Below are 16,811 nucleotides of genomic sequence, written 5' to 3'. Positions count from 1 at the left end.
AAAAGAGCATCCATGGTGTTGGCAATAAGACCTACAACAGTTATAGCACGTAGATAACATTGGTACGGAATGGGTGTTCTGATGATGATGACTGCCAACCATAAAAATGCTGCATAACGATAAGTCCTTGTTGAAGATATTTTTGGTCTGTTTATAACAGTGGTCGGAAGTGCTTTTCGTCGAATAATCCATATTTAACCTATGTTTTCAATGTCACTACTGTGACGCCACAATTAAAGATTCGTGACGTCATGGCTAAAAACAACAACAATAATAAACATGTTTTAAACAAGGGTCATGTTTTAAATATGTTTGTTTTCAATTGATTTTTGTGATAAATGCAACCCTAGCCCTATGGTATACGGAAGTCTATAACTGTTTTGAGAACCTTAGCTGGACACTGCATGCAGTCGCGATGACTCGTATCTTTGGCTGAATGTGAATATGTGTTCAGTCGATTTAGGTTTGGTTCAGGGTTTGAGCTACATTTAAGCTACATTTAAGCTACATTCACTTGTATTTAGTAATGTAGTGGTTGACTTTAGTATAGTATATGGGTTGCCTTCAAATCGCCTGTTCATAGTCAAATACTACAACATTTGGAATAATTGAGCAGGCCAGCAGTGACTACTTGTGCGGTGAAAACAACTTGGATTTAATGCTTTCACAAGGTATATTCCGTGATGTGACCTTTAACCATAACTTCGAGCCTGGATACGCAATCAGGTGAATGGATATAGCTTTTCGAGATCCGATGTCAGCCAAAATCAAGAATCGATGATCGTATATGGATGAAACGCCGCACGGATGACGATTAAAATTGAATAACACTCCGAAGTTTCAGCACAATTTAAGCTTATTCAATAGTTAAAGAATGCATCGTTACTGTTAGCAGGCTTCGCAGCAACAGTTTACGTGTACCAGTGAATACAACTCAGGGATATATAGAGCGCTATATATCCATGATAAAACTATTTGTTATATATAGAGAGCAATATTATGAATATATAATGAATGTGCATGTTTATGTCTCGAGCAGCGTCTCCAGAACTATCAGCAATTCACAGCAAATACACAGGACGAACGTCCGCCAATTTCTGAACCAACCCGTGACAGAGATGCCTCGCATTTTCTTGTAAGTAGCAGGGCTCAAGAAGATTTTGAGCAATTGTATAAGGTAAGTCATGCCGGTAATGAAATCTAGCGCGATAATTTAGTATACCACCACTGTAATAATATATAGATGGGTTGTTGAAAGGGCCTTTACAAGGTTCAATAGTGTGCAATTGACAGGCAATGTATGATTCTTTTCTTGTTTATATATAACCTACCCGGGGAACTAGTTCCGTAATAGTCATTTCGCTTTTCGGACAGACTGAACTTGTAAAATGTAGTTTTATGTCTTGAGTTCTGATACGGATAGCATGTAGCGTTGCATTTACAACATGAGGTGTTTCAAAACACTTTTTAAAACAAATTCCATATCAAATCTGTCTTTATTTCGAAAAGTTGTATGATTATACATAGTTGTGTATTGTTGTTGTTCTTGTTGCTGTTTTTTGTTTTGTCTATTAAAAGAATATAAATGGTGCTTATCGCCTGACGGCCTTTTGCGCCACTGTTAAAGCTATTGTAAACGAAAAGGGGAGGTCGAATGAAATAATGACGGATATCAGAATGGAGTGAAAACGATTGATAACAGAGTAGCATAAAACAATGAAGCTACAAAGAACGGTTACACGATAAAATCAAATTCAACTGCATACAAGGATCAATAACTAAATCAACAATACAAAAATTCACTTTCAATTGAGCACATTAATCGATGAAATGTCCGATGAAATGTCTGATGAAAATCATGTCTTGGACAACTAATCATAAAATGTTCCACGGTCCCTATAGTAAATACCCTCGTGTAGTGTGAGCCTTTGGAGGACTTACAATAGATATAGTCGATGTAGACGATATGGAATGGTTGGAACCTTCGAAATCGTCGTCGGTTGAACAATTATGGCAAATATTATTATCATTATTATTATTATTACACACAACAACAGTGGCGCTTATCGCCTGTGTAGGCCTTGTGCGCCACGACAATACATTTAGTACAGTTCAGTGTCTTTGCTTTCGGACTTTGGACTTTTTCATGCTCGCGCACTTTCATTCATTCATTCTTGCTTTCCTTGCGTTCACTTCGGGTCTCTGCCGCCGACTTCAAAGCTCGGCTCACTCTACCTCTGTGCTTTTATCAACGCGCTGCGTGAGCAGCGGGATCGGCGATGAAGCAATTAATTATATGTTACTGAGGCGGAATGGAATGGATGTTCTGATCATGATGACTGCCGACCGTCAAATCGCTGCATGACGATATGGTCCTGGTCAAAGATGTTCTGCGGTCCGTTTAAAACCTGGGTCAAAGAAGCAGTTTTGATCCTGTCAATGGTAATTTTTAAGGACCCATATAACAATGTTAAATTTCTGAGACGCCCCAGTTGATGATTCGTGACGGCTTATGGCTAAAAAAGACCATAAAACACGTTTTTCAAACAAGGCCATGTTTTACACTTGATTGTTTTAAATTGACTTGTGTTATAAATGCAACCCCTTTAGCATGAAATGAGCCCGTCCGTGACTTTTTGCCTTTTAGAAAAGCATCCGATTGTCATAAATGAATCTGTATATCGGAAGGTGTGGGTTTTTTTGCAATCCAACGCCATGAAATTCAAATTAAGCAGAATATCATAATCATATCCCCAGCAGATGAGTGTTCCCAGCAGTTCGAGTGTGCGCCGTGTGCGTTGCTTAATATATTTCTAGTTCCACTGTGATAACTTTATACCTTTATAATAATCTGTCCCAGATCCTTCGTGAGAATGAATATCTTCAGCACATTCCGAATGACGAGCTACGAGCTGTTATACCGTACTTCAGCCTGCAATCGTACGAGCGTGGCGCTGTAATATTTGTTCAAGGTGAAGCTGGAGATGGATTGTACATCCTAGCAAGCGGGACTTGCGTTGCGGAAAAGGTGAGGAGCGATAGGCTACGACCTACGTATAAGCCCGACTAATCCGACAGCCTTAATATACGCAATTTCGTTGTCTGGGTGTAGGCTACTTTACGCATCTTGCGCAACGACGCAATTCTGTCTTAAATTGTTTACAATGGATTTACGGACTATTTACGATGAGAGATGTATAGGACTAATGAGGATCGGCTTTGTAGAACACAGGTGTATGACGTTGCGCTTTTTCACAAATATTTTAATCTACGGAACACATACTGTTTCGTAATCGCAATTTGTCCTTGGAGGTATTAATGATGACCACGTACAAAATATATCGATTCTCCATAACGGTAAGGCTAAAAATCTTTCCAATAAACCACCAACAATTGCGTGAACTGAGCGACGCCATCGCAAATCAACCAACTATGTTATTTTACGAAGCGAGTTTCGAATCAGTTTAAGGTAGGCCTACCATATTTTCAGAGCCCAAAAAGAGGACACTTTTATTTGGATGCAAGTTTTGTAGATTCAAGCAAAAAAGTTACAATAACAAACATAAAAACAATTAATTAAGACTAGAGTAGTTTGAACGGAGTTGACCGTTTTCTAGTCATCTAATACCCTAATACGTCTGGCCTAAAAGTCTCGAAAGTGTGCATTTATCTGCCTTGTGTCATGGGCTCTCAGCCCCGGTTGTGCGCACATTTACTCTTTTGTTTGCTTGTTTGATATTCATGTTGTTTCGAATACATTGTTCATTTTACACTAGGCCGATATTCTTTATTTTTGATTCCGTATTTACCGACTTGTAGCACGGCCCACTTCTAGGCTTTTATAAGTCACCGCGTACGCGTAATACGTGGCGAGGAGGAGCCTACATAAACCTCAGACAGTTAGGTAGGAATCTACAACCCATCGGTGTTGTAGCTGTGGCTTATACCACTATACGCTATCTTGCCACTGCACATTTTTTTGGTGGTATTCACGGTGTTTGTCAACTACTATGGTCATTTACACCAGGCCGATATTCTTAATTTTTTCCGTTACTGCCGACTTACAGCACGGCCCACTTCTAGGCTTTTTGTAAGACGGTTGTAAGGTTGTAAGGTCCACGGCTGCAACACTAGTGGGTTGCGGGTTCGAGTCCGACCGAGCTCGACTCCAGAATTCCTACCTAAATATTGGAGATTTATCTAGGCTCCTCCTCGCCATCTCATCCGTGTGAGCGGTGTCTTATAAAAAGCTTTAATGGATCGTGCTACAAGTCCGTAGCTACGGGAAAATAATGAAGAAAATTGGCCTAGTGTAAATGACCATAGTAGTCGACAAAGACTAAGAATACCCCAAACGAACTAACAAGTATTCTATCCCCAGTTTGCCTAAAAAGCTGAAAACGGTTAGGAAGTAGAATTCGTTTAACATCATAACCGGGTGAGTAAGCGGAGCAAGTAGACAAAACCTACTATACAGTTAGGGTTGCATTTAAAACAAACGGTGTTTTAAAACACTTTGTTTAAGACATGTTTTGAACAGTGTTTTAAACAAAAGCCTTTAAAAAATGTTGTTGTTTTAAGTTGTAAAATTATGCCATAATTGTGTAACTACTTTTCAAAAACATGTTGTATGAGCCTATACGGACAAATGCCACCCGACATAGCCGACGTATATCGATATGAGATGGTTGAACCCTCAAAATAGTATGTTCAATATTAATAGTACAGATATTTCGTCAAAGGAGCTATATTTACCCTATATTTTCAATTGTTAATGTCAATCCACTATGACGTCACAATTGAATATTCGGGATGTCATGACTTAAAAAAATAATGAAAAACATGTTTTAAATCAGGGCCCTTTTAAACATGTTTGTTTTGAATTTATTTTTGTTTTCAATGCAACACTAACTACAGTACTTGGAAAATTTCGGGGATACTTTGTCACTCACAACCTCTGATCACTTGTAAGCTTTATATATAGAAATAAGTGTGGAACTTGCCGTTAGCACCTATTGAGTACTGCATGAAGCATGATTTACATGGCGTTTTACGCGGGTCAAATAATTGTATTTAGTTTCAAAATAACTCAAAACATAAGAGTGATGATATAAAATGAGCGGTAACGACTTTCACAGGGATGGATGAATGATCATTTCATTGAGGTATAGACCAGCGGCGTTTGTTAAAACTGGACTTGTTGCTAATCTCACATTTTTCAACGTGTTAGTCAGTTGTCTGTAGCAGCAGAGACGGCGGACGAGGTGGTACGGTACGTGCATTTTGGGCCCAAACTTTATTGGTTTAAGACTCATTTGAAAACGATTAAAGCAATAATAAACGAATAGTATAAAAGTTATATTTTTGATTGGCCGACAGGTCATTCGACCCGTTTCAAGCCCAAAATATTTTCCAAAGTCGAGCCAGAACCCTAACCGTGCGACCAGACTTCCATCACTATACCCTGTGGAACCCATTTGCAAAGAAGCAGTCGTGGCTGTATCTATACTTTCCAAGGTGATGTATCACAGTTTTATGACTTATTCTGACAAAAAGCCACATTGAAAATGCAGATTTGTGGTCCACCTTGCCGCAAACTCCCTATCCCCATCTCACAATAGTAGCCTACACATAGGCCTATATTATATTCTTATTACAGCAAGGAGCAGTCGAATCAACAATTTCGCAAGGTCAGGTTATCGGTGAAGTGGGAATTTTCTACGAATCCAACAGGGCCGTTACCTTATTGGCGATCACGCCGGTAACAACGTGGTTTCTGCGGCGTTCAGCATATCACTATGGAAAGGGAATACTGAAAAAAAGAAGAATCAGTGAATTGAAAAAGGTGAATCAATTGTGTTAGATTTGGGGCATGGCGACAATTTTCATCCGACAGGAAATGTTTGCGTCATGGCGGCATAGTTGATGTCATAAGGCAAATATGCGGAAATTATCGAAGTAATTTCACTTTGTAAGAGAAGTTACATAAGGATATCCTTTACTTGTGTTTAATTTGATTATTTTCCGGAACAGCCATAACATGTAACTCTGAGATCATGATATGCCCTGACACTGATGGTAGACGGAAGCTACGGACACGAATCACTGCGATTGTATCAACATCTCTCTCCTTTTGTCCAATAGTAATGACGACAGGTCTGGCGGCCCGGGTTTCACATTTACTATACTTGGTAACGGTCGAAAACTGAAAGCAAAACAAACAGTTGATTTGATTGAGAGAACGTAAATTTTGATCTGGTCCGATACGCTGAAACCTAACCATCAATATGGCCGTCAATCCTAAGTTTGCCATGATTTCAATTATATCATAACAGCTAGTTGCGTGTACGGCACTGGCTTCATTACGTCCTGCAACACTTGAAAAAGTCGCGGACGCAGCAACAGAAGAGGAGTTTGTAAAGGGAACGTATATTATCCGACGAGGCGACGTCGGACGGACGTTTCACATCATCAAGTATGGAACAGTTGATATAACTGGATTCGACGGAAGCGTGCCGTCAGAATCTGACGAATTATTACTGGAATGCATGTCGAAAGGAAAATACTTTGGAGAGAAAGCGTTGCAAGTCAACGGGGCGAAACAAACATTCAATGCAGTGGCTGCGTCCGACAAAGTGATTTGTCTTGCTTTGGAGAAAAGAGATTTCGATCGCCTCATCGGAAGAATACCGGTTGAATCCAATTTCGATGAACTTGCTGAACAATCGTCACCTGTTTTACCTCTTGATCCGTTCATGAACCTCAAATTAAGTGAGCTACGCAAAGAAATGTATCTGGGATCAGGAACGTTTGGTGAAGTTTACCTGATAACGTCTCGTCGATTGGGCAAGATGTTTGCTCTGAAGCAAATGAGAAAGGTAATATTACAAGGCCCCCTTTTACGTCAAATCCATTGTGCCGAGGCTTAAGCATGATGAACCGCTATCATGTTATGAATATAGTCGATTCAACGGTGGAGACCAAAAAATCGATTTGTCACTATCTTACTGAATTATCCAAATATTTGGACTTTCTTGGAACCATAGGTGGATCAGATAGATTCTGCCAAAATCGAACTAAAAGTCTAATCTCCAGTTTTTTAATCCCATCATCGGTACCAGAATTAGAGGCTGGATCAGTACATGCTTTACATGAAAATCGCATACTGTCCGTTTCGGACTGGCAGTTGCAATGTCCCTTTCACATTCAAGAAATCACCCATGATGAGCAGAAATATACCTGGCTTAGACACATCTCTGCCGAAATTACGAGCAGAAACTTCGTAGGTAGGGGAGATGTGGTAGCCCCGATGGATCATAAATTGCAAACTGTTATCTGGCCCTCAAATCTTCAGCTGAGAATAGCAGATCTTTTGCTGGCTCAACACTTTGATCCAAGTTCTATCTATCGTGGACAATCTGGACATTTACATGAATATCCGCCTTTTCACAAAATATTTATGAACGTTCAAAATTTGTTGCTCGAACGTATCATCAGTCCCCACCCGGTGGGTCCAAAGGCATACGACCATGTGACATGAGACATACGCTCAAAAACTTAAATTTTTCATCTTGTTTTGTTGTGTACTATAATCTAAGATACAGCAAGGCAACGAAGAACGTTTCGTCGCTAACGTCAAGAATAAAATAGATTATATAAACTCAAATGTTGGCGTAAAATCACATTTCGATTTACGCACAAACTTACAAAATTAATGGCACTTACATATTACCCGTAAATCGACATTTTGACTTTCAAATACCTCGTTATAGCGATAAAACACCACAGGTAACCAGGGCTGTGGAGTCGGTAAATTTTACCACCGACTCCGGCTCCGACTCCGACTCCACACATTTTCAATATACCGACTCCGACTCCTGAGTCTTTAAACGTACCGACTCCGACTCCGACTCCGACTCCTGGGTCTTTAAACGTACCGACTCCGACTCCGACTCCCGACTCCGACTCCAGCATTATTACCAATTTACTTCGAAAATTATATGCCACATTGTCGGTTGAATGACTATCATACCACCATTAAACATATGCAAACATATGATTAACTGTGGCATGCTAAATTGTTTCATTGTGGCACAGCTCGAATTATCCACTATGCAATTAACATGAAATAAAGATTTGCTAAATGTATGAATCATTCAAATATGGCAGATATCCAATCCTGTATAATAAAAATGTAGATAAAAAATTCAAGTGTAGCTCTTGTGTATGACTCAGCGACTAATAAAGGAAATTGAACTTACTAATTTTGTCATTGCACACTATCTTGATTACAAGCACAAATACTTCTACTACTAATAATAGACATTGGTCATAAATGGAATTTAGTTAAGTAGTCAAAGACCATAGCATATGTCTAGTCTACATGTACTTAATCAAGTATTCAAGGATTGGAACTTGCAGTCATTCTTAATCATTTGTTCGACCCAAACAACTAAGCTACACCACAAATATTTTTAATTTTGTCAAGTGGGAAGCATCGTGCTTGGTCATATTTACATCATTTTTACAATTTTACAAAACCAGCCGATACATTTTCTCTGTCACAGTATCATGGTATAATTCCAAAAATTGCATCAATTTTGACTGCATCGCGAAAACGCATCTTGCGATTTTCTTCCCCTCTGCAACTGAGTTGTAATTTGCAAGTAATGGCTAATTTTATCTATATCAGGGGTGAGCAACTTTTTCGGCGAAAGGGACACCTGAGATTTACGAACCATTGCGCGGGCAACTGGAATGTTGATAACCTTTTTGTAATCGTCGATAGGAGCGAACCGAATTAGGTAACATAGCAAACAATACTTATATTAATACGCTCTAAAATTGATAACAATATGTCATGCAACTGTGCAGTGCGCAATCAGGCCCTGGTCGCGCGAGGCGCGAATTTTTTTTTCAAGATAACGACTGAATTATGCTATAGCTATATCAATAAATATGTCGCTAACATACATTGGGGGTCGCATCTGTATACCACTAGGCTCATTTGGCAAGGACAGGATTATTCGACGTTTAGACATAGCAAAATCGACTGTATCAGTGAACATGCCTCTATCATTTTGTGCAAATGTTTTGTCGACGATCTCGCTGCGAGTGCACAAGCGAAGCCGTATCTGCTAATTGCGAATATAGTTAGACTCAATTCTGTGAATAATATGTATTTATAATTTTCAGAAGGGGGCTCAAATACTGAATGCAAGAAATCTAGTGACAATGAATCATGCGAAGTACCGAGAAAAATTTCAAGTCAAAATAATCTGCTATGAAATATTCTACTTCATGGTCATATACGAAGATCTGGGATAAATGTGGCTGACCCCTGGATACGTCAATGCGTCAGAACTGTTGTTTTAGTCAGCATCAAATTTCGCGGTCATGCTAATCAAATTTTGGTTGGCCTTGCAATTGTACCTGATGTCATAAATAATTTCGAGAATTACCTCGCAGGCCACACCTAACCTTCTCGTGTGCCAAATTTGGCCTGCATGCCACGGGATGGCCGCACCTGATCTGTATGGTTAATAATAACAGTGATTGGTGGTACATAAAAATTCTATTGAAAATTCTTTGAATGCAAATGTTTTCATGATAGAGAAGTTGGAGTCGGAGTCGGAGTCGAAGTCATAGTCATTCTCACAAACTCCGACTCCGACTCCAGTCAGTATTTTTCCACCGACTCCGACTCCAACTCCGACTCCAGCTATTATAGTTTTCACGACTCCGACTCCGACTCCGACTCCATCAAGCGAAATTACCCCGACTCCGACTCCGACTCCACCGACTCCGACTCCACAGCCCTGCAGGTAACTATGATTTGCAGCCTCTATATATGTAGGCGTGTTTCTAATGTTAAGTGATTAGTTGGTCCAGCTATTATGCTTGATTTGGCTGTGGTACCATAGGCTCTCCACCCGATAAAGTATAAATATTGTAATTAGTCCAGTCGATGATGGTATTGGATTACAAATATTTTGCATTATATACCCTGATACAAGCCCTGCACTTCACATTAAAAATTATGGCTGATTTTTTATTGTGAAATGTTATACGTTGATCCAAATTTATTTCATACCCCCAAAACATAAATCATCTGTCACAGACCCCGTAACTCAGGCAGGTCGAAGTTTTTAGCATGTGAGGAAAGATTCTGCGAGCATGCAATTTTAGACAAATTCGCGTCCTGTAATCATGGGATTATCACAGAAAAATTTTCAAGTATTTTCGGTCCCAATGTTTCATCGGTACCACATCTCCCCTACTAATATTAATAATGATATATCTATTGATATTGCTTGTTATGGTGGTGGATGATTTTCCGTGCTAATACTGCCAGAGCAGTAAAATGTTCGCAGTAGGGTTGTATTTAAAACAAAAGTCAATATAAAATGAACATATTTAAAACATGACCCTTGTTTAAAACGTGGTTTTTATTGTTTGTTTTTAGCCATGACGTTACGAGTCGTTAATGGTGACGTAAAATTGGATTGGCATTGTCAATTGAGAATATATAGGGTAAATATGGCTTCTGTAACGAAAAAGGTATCTGACCCCTGCCATAAACGGACCAAAAATATCTTTAACCAGGACTACATCGTAACGCGGCGTTTTTACGGTCATCATCAGAAAACCCATCCCGTACCAATGATATGTATCTACGTGCTAAAATTGTTGAAACGACGACGATTTCGCGGGTTCCAACCACTCCATATCCTATCCGTCGACCATTTGTTTAAAATGCAACCCATGACATGAACGTATGTGTATAAATATTAGGGATGGTGTGAACGCGAGGTTCACGTTCGCGTTCTGTGTGTGAACCTCAGAAATTTAGAGGTTCACGTTCACAAACGAACCTTGGTAGGTTCTGCACTGTGAACCTTTTTCATATATTGCAATTTTCCACGTTATTGGTTAAAATTCATTGCATTTCAACTGCGGGCCACTCTATACATGGCACTGACAGCATAAAAAATCAACACTAAACGAGCATGCAACATTGACAATCTCAAAAATTTTAGTTGATTTGTTACAAACGTTTGCTCGAAACATCTAGTTTTCCGTTTTTAAATATTTACTGACTCTCTGCTGTGAGCTTGACCCGCAATCACACAATATCCAGAGCGAAACACGCTACATGTATGTATAGTCAGCGAATGATGCTTATTCAACCAATCAATGAAATTCATATCAGAATACATCGTTGTCAAATGTAAAAAATCTAGCAGGCGTATACGGATACCATCTTGATTTGATATGTGTATTGTATCACATAAAAAAAATCGGTGTGATTGGGGTGTTGGACACTCCTGTTTAACTTGTTAATGGGATGATATAGGTATAGCAAGTATAGAAACCCTTTTTACATTCTATTCAATATCAATGTAGCAGTACTAAGACGCCGAATACATATTACGGTCTGATCTATAGACCGTTTACGGCGTAAGCTTATATTCTTGAAGTCTTCGTCGAAATTGTTGGCAAAGCGAAGGAAGACATTGATTTTATGGGATAATTATATCATTTGATTGCTCCAGTTGATGTATTTGGCGACCTTTAAAAAGTCAGTATGTACTTCAGCATTGTGGCATAATGAGGCCCAAGTCGTCACTGAATATCTTATTGTACATTAATATATCACTTCACTGAAATATAGGGTTGGAATTACAAATATGACGTCACGTGACGTCATGAGGTTCACGTTCGTGTTCACACAGAACCTTTCAAAAAGGTTCGCGTTCACACGAACCTGAACCTTTCAGAGGTTCACACCATCCCTAATAAATATGTATATTACTTAATAACTGTGTTGGACAGCGAATTTACTTGAGGCAAAATGACCGACTGCTGCTGCACTTTCAAAGCGCAATGGTCGATTCGCTATACCTGCCAACAGTACCGACATACATTAGGATCGAATGTAACCCTTTAAAACAATTCAAAAGGGTTGCTGACACTTTTACTTTTGGCGCGCAGTCTTCCATGCTTAACTTTGAGTGTGATGGCTGCAGTATGGTGAAAGGAGTGACACGACTATAACAATCTCGGAATCAGTCCTTCACTGTTAGAATGATGAAAGTGTACAAAAAGAAAGTGAATCATTTTCGAAAGCCAAAATATATGTTGCAGTTTAGTAACTTGCCTCTAGGATCCGAAACCCGTGTTTAAAATTTTGGTCTCTAGTTGGAATGACTAACTATAACCCCGGATCACAGTGTGCAAGAGACACTGGGTAGGCCTAAATCATTACAATGCAATAATCACTAAAACCAATTGTTCATTCAGGACGTCATCGTTGAACGCAATGAACAAAGGCACATTATCAGAGAGAAAGAGATACTGCAACAATGCCGGAGCGACTTCATAGTGTCTCTATTTCGAACATTCCGTGACCAAAAGTCAGATCTCTCAATCATACGTGACAATCACCGATCTTACACACTTCAAACTATCATTTCTAGATTCGTGTATTTGTTGCTAGAAGTTTGCTTGGGACGGAGTCTGTGGTCGTTGCTCAAATATGAGCAAAATTTCAGCGACGGACGCGCTAAATTCTACGTCGGATGTCTCGTGGAAGCGTTGGATTATTTGCATATGAAAGAAATTGTTCATCGTGACATCAAGGTATTTTCAAAACGCCATGCAGCGAATTTCTAGTAATGTATAAGCAAAAAAGCGGTACTGAATATCTATACCCGACATATCTTTGAGTTTGGTGTATCTGCCGAAAATACATTGGCCAAGACCTTACCGGCGATGAATATCTATTGTCTGGACAGCAGTTGGGAATGCTAACTGTACCTTTTGCATGCCATAATGGTTGACCTTTCACCCGTATCGCGTGACAATGGCTGACAATTTCATGGCATGAGTTACGTATATAATTTAACTTATCCAGCCCTAACAGTTTGCATCATTGCGTTTTTGTAGCTAGAGAACTTACTACTGGATGAACGCGGATACCTAAAATTGACTGATTTTGGATTCGCCACCATCATAAAGGCCGGGGAAAAGACTTGGACGTTTTGCGGTACTCCCCAATATATAGCACCTGAAATAAGTCGGCAAGAGGTTGGTTTACCACAAACAATCCTTAATGAAGTGTACCACATGTAGGAATCGATATTTTGCAGGGGCATGACGTGGCGGTTGATTTTTGGTCTCTTGGCGTTCTTATATTCGAATTATTGAATGGAAACTGTCCATTCGATGCCCACTCCGACGATGTTATATATCAGTTAACATATGCCGGAATTGACGCTGTTCCCTTTCCAGTGAGTGCGTAATATCCTAAAGAACGGGTATATAGTAAGAAAATTCCTCTAACTAATCCGCTTGGCAGATTTTGTCATGAATTTGGTTGTTTCGGCATCCTATACTATCTGTTCATGGCATCGCGTTGTGTCTTGTGTAGCGTATTGTACTAGTAGTAGAACCGCTGATTATTATGAGTATAATTACTTCTGATCCACCTTAGTAATACTTAAATATACTGTTCCGGATGCCTACACGAATATCCTACACCAGTGGTTCTTAACCTTGCCCCCAGCGCCCCCCAGGGGGCGCTGGCGGTTTTGAAGGGGGCGGCATGGGGCGATATGGGGGGCGCCAGGCTCAGAGGGGCGGTATGGGGAGCGCTGGAGAAAAATGGCTTCGCAGTAGATGATGTGGTGATAGGACATATCCTTAATGAGTATTCAGAGCAAATTAACACCGAAAACTCCGTTACATGTAGCCTTCAAAATACATATAGGTTTAATTGTCCATGGGCGCCTAAATGACTGACACCGAATGTTCCTGTCTTGGCAATCTGAACCCCAGAAGACGAATTCCATCTGGCAGGGACAAATTATATGTCAGTGTAGAAATACCTATCTGAAATCGTGTGCGTCTTTTAGTTTAGTACGATTGGGCGACAGGGATATTCCTGTTGGGCGATATCCCCGTTGAGCGATTCTATATTTTTTGATATTGCAGACAGGGGGTCACGAAATAACATCGAATATGTTTAATTATTAGTAACGGGCCCTACAGTTTCCAAGAAACCTCACAATGTTCGCTTTAAGTTTTGATGAGTCTGCGCACACTCAACAACTCACTGCGCTGACCCCTGGACAACAGTGCGTATCGACTAAAAAAGGTAATAACTTCGGATTTGTTGTGCGTCAAGTAGATTTTCTGTGCGAAGAGACCGTGTCAGCACTGCGCACGTGCGCAGCTTAGAGGGAACATTGCACCTCACTCAGCCCTACCGGTAAATGTGTTTACATGAGCAGGGAGAGGATAAAAATTAATCTCAATTTACATGCAATTCCCGATGATATTGACCAATTCACTCATTAATTAGTGAAATTTTTCACGCTGCGCGCGACTAGGCGAGAATAGCTGCCTCAGTAAATGGACACCCAATGTAGATACCTAACAGGCTTTCAGCAAATAGAGAACAGCCTAATGGGGGTCTGGGAGTGAAGTCCCCCGGAAGCTTGGTCTATCACCCGATGGGGGCCCAGAACCAACGTTTTTTGTTTGGGGGGGGGGGTGACGAAGTGCTCTTACGGCCCTGGTAACGAGTAATTGTACCTGCGGGCACGCCCGAATATGTTTAATTATTAATTACGTGCCCTTTATCTTCTAATACAACAGCTCACTCAGTTTATCGCGACTTATATATGTAATTACCACCTATTCATTCATGCATTATAGAAAATTTTGGTACAGGGCGACCAGGCCACACAAACTTTGCTGACCATCGAAATCACGAAAGGAGGTTCGTGGGGACGAAGCCCTCAGAAGTTCGGTTTATCACGCTATGGGTCCGCAAGGCAATCGTTTTTAGGGGGTTGACGAAGTGCTGTTACGGCCCTCCCTCTTACTCATTGTCTTTATTACATTCCTTACATTATGAAGTTGGGGGGGCGCTGGAGCACGATAATTTTTGAAAGGGGGCGCTGGAGGAAAAAAGGTTAAGAACCACTGTCCTACACGAAGCTCTGTTCTGTCATACATTATATTCTCTTAGAAAAGCATGAATACATCGGCGATCAAACTTGTAAAATTTCTATGCGAACAAAATTCCAATACGAGATTGGGGCATTTCAAAAATGGCGTAGCAGACGTCAGGAATCATCAATGGTTCAAAGTAAGTTCGGCTGTTCTGTTGTTGTTATTTTGAATGAATGGCGTTTCGATGTTTAAGTTCATTTTACTTTTATAGTCCTAACAAAGACTAGACGAATCCAGTATACTGTATAAATACACGCAACCACAGCCTGCTGTAGCTATATTTGTCACATTTCACCGACAGGATTGAGGAAGCCAAGGCTCATGAAATGACCTTATGCCCTTGTCGGAAACATATTTTAGAGTACAATATGTCTCATTACGCGAGGTTTAATCACGTTGAATATACTTTCAGGATTTCGATTGGAGTGACCTTCGAAATGGGAATATCCAGCCCGAATACGTTCCCAACCTGAAGCTGGATCGCCGCGACCATTCAGGATCATCGGGCGCCTGGTCGCAAAACAAATCGGCTAAAATCGAGTTATCAGGATGGGATGAGAACTTCTAATCCGCAAACGCGAAATGCAAGGGTGGTGTCTGTTTTGACTAGTGACTATGATCTATACCAGGGGTTTTCAAACCCCCAGGGGTACGCGAGCAACTGCATTTTCTGGCACTGTGACAATTTTCTGCAATAGCGATATTAAATCTGGAAGCGAACCAACAATAAATGCTAATTTCGCGAAATGCATTTTCAACATAAATAACTCCGGCCATTAGGTTGATAATGTAAGTAATTTCTAACAATACCACGCGTACCAAAATTGGACACTCCAGGCAATAAGTAGGGCCGCTTAGAACATCGCTTAGTCGCACTTTTGCAATCGCAATATCTCGGAGGTATCCTAACTCGCAGCATTTACTCCATCAGAATCTAAATTGGATTGTGATACGCGACGCCACGGCTACATTTTGTTTATTAGGTTCTTATGGTATGTTAAATTCCACAATGGAAAGCACATAGCGGTAAGAAGGCGTAACACTCGAATTTCATAAGCTCAATAATTTCGAATTTCAATTTCGCTTCGCTTCATCGGAAGGTGCACCCCATTATGTTGTTCTTTATGTTCGAGATGATGTTTTCTAGTTGGGGGTCTTGCGGGATCGGTTTCCTCATCGTTATTCTCCGCTTGAACGAATTCAGCAGCCACTGGCGATCTATCTTGCGCGTCTCTTGTAGCTTCTTGTTTCTTCCAGTCCATATCGCCTGTTTGAACATAGAGATTAGGATCATTAGAGTTCGCTCATGGTCTTCCATGATTGGTCGTTTTGGTGCCATATGAAGTATGGTCTGCATGTTCGCTCTTTGTTCGGTATTTGCCGTGACTTGTTCCCACGCTCCTAAAATGAGGTTTAGAACTGGTGTAATTTTATCACACTGGGTAAAAATATGGACATGAGATTCAGTTCGGATTTCGCAGAGTGCACACTTATCAGTTGGTTCGACCAGGCGTGCGTTCAACTTATCCATGGTTGGAAGTATTTGATGCGCCGCGTGCCAGTTGAAGTCTCTTTGATTTCGCGTGAGGTATTTTGCCCGTACGTTCTTCCATCTCGGATCTTCCATGTCCATGATTTCCCTTTTGTGTCGCCTTACGATTGTCGCCCGGTATATGTCCTTCGACATTCCTTTTTCGTAGTCTGCGTCTAGGATTCCCAGTTCCCTCATTGTTTCGTTCACTTCCACCCAGTGTGGTTGCGGCTGAAATGCATGAGGTCTGTTATTAGAT

The 16,811-nt window shown here is 40.4% G+C and overlaps 1 protein-coding gene across 1 annotated transcript; it reads left to right on the top strand.

Moving 5' to 3' along the window:
• Positions 1–5,144: 5,144 nt before the first annotated feature.
• On the top strand, positions 5,145–15,932 carry LOC145439985 (cGMP-dependent protein kinase 1-like). Its single transcript, XM_080317651.1, has 9 exons — positions 5,145–5,165; positions 5,660–5,845; positions 6,336–6,878; positions 12,304–12,416; positions 12,480–12,642; positions 12,949–13,089; positions 13,152–13,292; positions 15,038–15,157; positions 15,434–15,932. The coding sequence occupies exons 1-9, from the start codon at positions 5,145–5,147 to the stop codon at positions 15,587–15,589; spliced, it is 1,584 nt and encodes a 527-aa protein (XP_080173777.1). The 3' UTR covers positions 15,590–15,932.
• Positions 15,933–16,811: the final 879 nt, after the last annotated feature.

Source organism: Botryllus schlosseri, chromosome 5, assembly GCF_051294905.1.
Source record: "Botryllus schlosseri isolate E-star chromosome 5, Bs_hap1, whole genome shotgun sequence".
Taxonomy (NCBI): domain Eukaryota; kingdom Metazoa; phylum Chordata; class Ascidiacea; order Stolidobranchia; family Styelidae; genus Botryllus; species Botryllus schlosseri.
This window is presented reverse-complemented; position numbering and strand designations above follow the sequence as displayed.

Bases quoted from the DNA above. Each gene is read 5' to 3' on its own strand.
- LOC145439985 (XM_080317651.1), top strand. From the start codon at position 5,145: ATGAATGATCATTTCATTGAG. The intron at 12,417-12,479 runs GTCAGATCTCTC...TATCATTTCTAG, and splicing joins CGAACATTCCGTGACCAAAA to ATTCGTGTATTTGTTGCTAG. The intron at 12,643-12,948 runs GTATTTTCAAAA...GCGTTTTTGTAG, and splicing joins TTGTTCATCGTGACATCAAG to CTAGAGAACTTACTACTGGA.